General features: G+C 38.1%; 1 protein-coding gene across 1 annotated transcript; it reads left to right on the forward strand.

Annotated features, from left to right (window-relative positions):
- The first annotated feature begins 3,430 nt into the window (after positions 1 to 3,430).
- LOC126733316 (uncharacterized) lies at positions 3,431 to 4,462 on the forward strand. The gene is made up of 2 exons (XM_050436555.1): positions 3,431 to 3,765; positions 3,844 to 4,462. Exons 1-2 carry the CDS (start codon positions 3,447 to 3,449, stop codon positions 4,137 to 4,139), a joined length of 615 nt encoding a protein of 204 aa, XP_050292512.1. The 5' UTR covers positions 3,431 to 3,446; the 3' UTR covers positions 4,140 to 4,462.
- The last annotated feature ends 305 nt before the right edge of the window (positions 4,463 to 4,767 follow it).

Genomic DNA, 4,767 nt, shown 5'->3' on the forward strand with positions numbered 1-4,767 from the left:
CTACAAGGGTCTTTGGTTTGAATTTGTTTGTATTTGATGTTGATTGATGCCCTATATGTAAATCAAAATAAAATAATCTTTTTGGTTGAAGTTTTTTTTCCTATATTATGCCAAAATCACCTTCTCAATTTTTTTTGCTATATTATTTTGTTGTGGATGTAACTAACAAATACTTTTGTTACATTCACCACACAAATTGTTTGATAAAATACATAAGTGTAATGTTCTTTCCACAATTTGATTTTGTACAATATCATTTTTTCAGGTTTAATAAGTGGACATATACACTCAATGTTTACTCAAACTTGCCTATGCCTTGCATAAAAAAGGCATAATACTCCCTTTTTTAATATTTCTTTTTCTTTTTTTGCACTGTCTCTACAAGACTATGGTTTCTCCCAATGACTACTCTATTTTATGAAATTCAAATAAAAAACAGAAAAATAAATTACATAATCATAGACAATAATTAAACAAATGAAGTTGTTGAATAGCATATTGAACTCAAGCTCTTACTTGAAGGATGATATGGTATTCTTTTTCTTTTAATTTGATAGTAGTTTGCCATTTCATCATATCTTGAATCTCTAGAATGATATATATCTTTCCAATTTACAATAGAGTATAATATGCAAGGTTTAGAGAATGTATAACAACTCCTTTGTTTTAGCTTATGAATTTATAGGAGAAAGATGGCTTTCGATTGGCCATGAACTGGAGGAATTATACTACTCACCAGTGGCATGGAATCTCTTACTTTGTCATATTTATTCCATTGATTCTTTTTGTAACAAAAAGGAATATCATATCAAGCCAGCTTTAGCTTACAATTTATATATATAACAATATAACCTTAGTGCACGAAGTTCAAGGCCCTAAAGGTATGAAGTTAGAGGTTGATTTTAACTTTGTACTTGGGTTGAACAAAGCACCCTAATTTCTCATATTGGTGTAATGTTTTAAGAGATTTGAAATTTTTATAAGGATTTGAACTTATATAAATACTCCTGTATTATTTAACATTCTTCAAGAAAACAAAAAAAGGAAACACAATATATCTTTAGATTTTAGTTTTAGTAGTTTTCTCGTGCATCGCATGGGTTAGAAACTAGTTTAGAATATTAAGGACAATTTGGGAGGAGATTTGTCGTATTTTGGTGCATAATAAATTTTTCATTTTTACTCTAAATTTATTTGTTATGTTTTTAATAATCATTTTTTTTCTAAATTAATAATTGATGATACCAAAATTGTTAGTTAAATGATCGTCCAGAAGGAAAGCCGTCCAAGATCTTGTAAAAATAAATAAAGAATGGAGGACTTAAAGAGCATCGGTGTGGTGCCTGCCACAAGGCCTCCGATGATTAAATCAGACAAATTGGGAAAGAAAAAAGAACTTGATATCAGGATATTAGAGTATATGAGTAAAAGGTTTTCTTGTACCTCTCCCAAGGTCCTAAGGTATGTATATATACGTATCTGCCTCTTCATCATAGCTGTTGGGGGTGTTTGATAGCAGTCTTCAATGTAATGTCTGTAACGCCTTTGAGGGGTTTGAATGAGAGGATCTTGCTCCTCCCAATGGCATGAATACTTATTGTTGGCGTGTAACGCTTTCCTCATTGATTGGGGTTTAATGCCCTTCCTTCATCTAGTGCTGGCCATTATGAATGAGTTCTCTGCCTGAGGAAAATATGTTGGGCTTATTAGTTGCCCCCCTATTCCGAGGTCGTCCATTTGAGGACGATAACAGGAATATGTAAATTATTATTATTATTATTATTATTATTATTATTATTATTATTATTATTTTTATTTTTTTTTTATTTTTTTTTTATTTTTTTTTTTTTTATTTTTATTTTTTTTGCAGTTGTGGCGTTTGGGGATCTACCCCTTCCGCATTTATTGCATGGTGGCGGTGTGGCGCATGTTGTGGCCACGCATCACGCTTGGAGTAGATGAGGAGTTTTCGCTCCGATGAAACTCTTCAGTTTCCCACACCTTTTCGTTTTTCGAGGTAACCTTTTAAGTATCTTTGTATTTTCCTTTTCTCTTCACTTTCCTTTTTTCTGATTCGCATTTGCTCCGCCGATTTCTCAATTTCTTCCTTTTTCTCAGGTAAGCCCCTTTTCCGTTCCTTTTTCCTTTTTAGGACTTTTTATTTCCTCCTTTCCCTTGTGTATAATGGTTGATTACTCTGATATTAGGCATACTTCTCCCTCTATTGCATTCTTCTTTGCTCGCTTGGGAGCATTTTTAGGTTCCCCTAGTGGTAATTGTCCGTGGGTTGGGGGTTTTGTCTTAGGTGATAGTGGTTTAGAGCTCATTGGTTAGTTTGTACCCTTTGTTGCACCAATCCTTAGATTGGTTTAGGTTTGTGTAAGAGGTACTAAGGAGTGAGAGGATGGGTTCAGAAATTAGATCGAGTGATTTGGAGACAGGTCTGTCGTCTAACGTTGGCATGGCTGGGACTGACACAGACATCGTTGCTTCTATACCCGTGTCTCCCTACCATTCTATTTTGCCCTCATACTGACCATTTCACGCCCTCAAAGAGAAGTGTTCCTTGAACAAGGAAACCCTTGGTAGATTTAGGGATAGGTTCCAGTTCCCTGAGGAAACTAGGATTCATCTCCCTCAGTCTGGTGAGAATTCATGTGCTTTTGCCCATGGTAAGGTGTGCTTTTATGAGGCAGCTTTCCTATGTGGCCTTAGATTTCCCATTCATCCCTTCATAATGGAACTTCTCCATTATCTAAATATAGCCCTAGGACAGCTTGTGCCGAATTCATGGAGAACCATCATAAGCTGTATGGTGATTTGGACGACCATAGCTGACAAGGACATGATCATGCTAAATGAGTTTGTCCATCTCTATTGTTTAAAGGAATCTAAAGAGTTTGGTTACTATGAGCTCGTACCCTGGAACAGAAGGTCTCGGCTTATCATCAATCTGCCTTCGTCCTTCCGGTACTGGAAGTGTAGGTATTTTTTTGTGTTGGGTGACAGTTGGGAGACCCTTTCCAATGACTTTTGGGGGGATGTCCCTAGGCTGCTGCGTCGGTGGGAGACCCCGTAACTTGTTGCGTTCACATCTTGTGCGAAAATATTAACTTCATTGTTTACATTGATTGTCCATTCTAACCTTGTGCACTTTTTCTATTTTGCAGCTAAAGAGCATCCTGAACTTAAGAGTGGATTTAAAGGGCGCGTCCAGGAAGCCATTAAGTACGCGAGCTCTATTGACGATTTCGACGAGCTTGTCGATCCTCGAACTTTGGCTCGTCACTGTTTGGGTCTGGAGCCTTCTTACTATGTCCTCTGTGCTCTATGTCGTGAAGAGAAAAGTGAGTTGTTCCAGGACAAAAGTGAGTTGGTCCAGGAAGCAATTAACTTTCCCTTTTTTTTTTTTTTTTTTTTTTTTTTTTTTTTTTTTTTTTTTAGAAATGACTACTAAATTTAACCAGGAACTATACACATATATCAATGCAAAGAAAAATGAGCCCTTTTCTAGCATCGGTCAGCGGAGAGTAAGGGTTGTTAAGAAAGAGAAAGAGAAGGAGGTGACCAAGAAAGGTTCATCCACCCCTACTTCGGAGGAAGGCCAAGCTGCTTCCCTGGTCGTTTCTATTGAGGAGATCATTCCTCCTTTGAAGAAATGTCAGATGGGGGATAAGGGAAAGGATAAGATGGGAGCCAGCGTCTGGGTTGACACAGGGATGACTCTTGCTTATGGTGAGCCATCATGTGCAGAAGCTCATCCAGGTAATCTTCCTTTGTCTTTCATTGCTCGTCCTTAAGTTGCCTTAATCAATTTTGATCATTGTATGCCTTGGTTGCCAGGTGTTAGGGAGACGATGCACATTACCTCCCAATATCTGCTAAATGAGGAGAAGGCCGTGGTGGCCAATTCTAAGGTGGAGGTGTTGGAGGCTAAGGGTTCTCACCTGAGAAGAGACTTGATTGCTGCAATGGACGACAACAATGCATCTAAGGAGAAGCTCAAGGCTTTGTCCGAGATGCTCAATGCGGAGAAGTTGCTGGTGAAGCAGAAGGTCGAGCAGCTTGTGGCGGCCAACTTGAAAATGAAGAATGCTATGACCAAGGCCATCCATGCCTTTCAACTTACGGACGAGTAAAATACAAACCTGTTCAACTGGTATTATAAAGTTTTGAGCTGCTGAGGAGATACCTAGTGAAGCATGGCCCAGGGACAGACCTAGATGATCTGGACTTTGAGGCTATAAACAAAGAAATAGAAGCTAAGGAGGCCACGCAGGCTGCTCAGACTTCTGTAGCTGTTGACGAGGAACCCCTAGTGCTTGAAAAGGGAGGGAATGACGATCCTGCTACCTAGCTTCTTTATCTTTCTTTACACATTTTTCTGTACTTTTTGGGTACCTCGCCTGTTTTGGGGTTTATGAACAATTTTCAGCTGGAACTCCTTTTATATATATTTATTTCCTTGTGTTGCTTTTGAATGTGGCTTGTTTGCTTTTGAATATGGCTTGTTCGCTTTTGAATGTCTCTTGTTTACACTTCGAGCATGCTAAATGGTATGTAGGGTTGTTTAGCACTCACGTTCTTGCAAGGGATCTCATCTTTGATTTGCATATTCTAATGGAATCTCGCCATCTTTGTTTTGATAAGGCATAATTTTAGTCCATTTAGGGACTTTGCCACCTTAACTTTGCTGGGACGGTGGACATCCCTTCAAGGGATCTTATCGTCTTAGTTTTTCTTTGTGTGGATGGCTTGCATCCATTT

Source organism: Quercus robur, chromosome 6, assembly GCF_932294415.1.
Source record: "Quercus robur chromosome 6, dhQueRobu3.1, whole genome shotgun sequence".
In the NCBI taxonomy this organism is placed as follows: domain Eukaryota; kingdom Viridiplantae; phylum Streptophyta; class Magnoliopsida; order Fagales; family Fagaceae; genus Quercus; species Quercus robur.

Excerpts from the sequence above, each read along its gene's own strand:
- LOC126733316 (XM_050436555.1), top strand. The coding sequence starts at position 3,447 with ATGACTACTAAATTTAACCAGGAACTATACACATATATCAATGCAAAG. Across the intron at positions 3,766-3,843 it reads ATGTGCAGAAGCTCATCCAG|GTGTTAGGGAGACGATGCAC; the intron begins GTAATCTTCCTT and ends CTTGGTTGCCAG.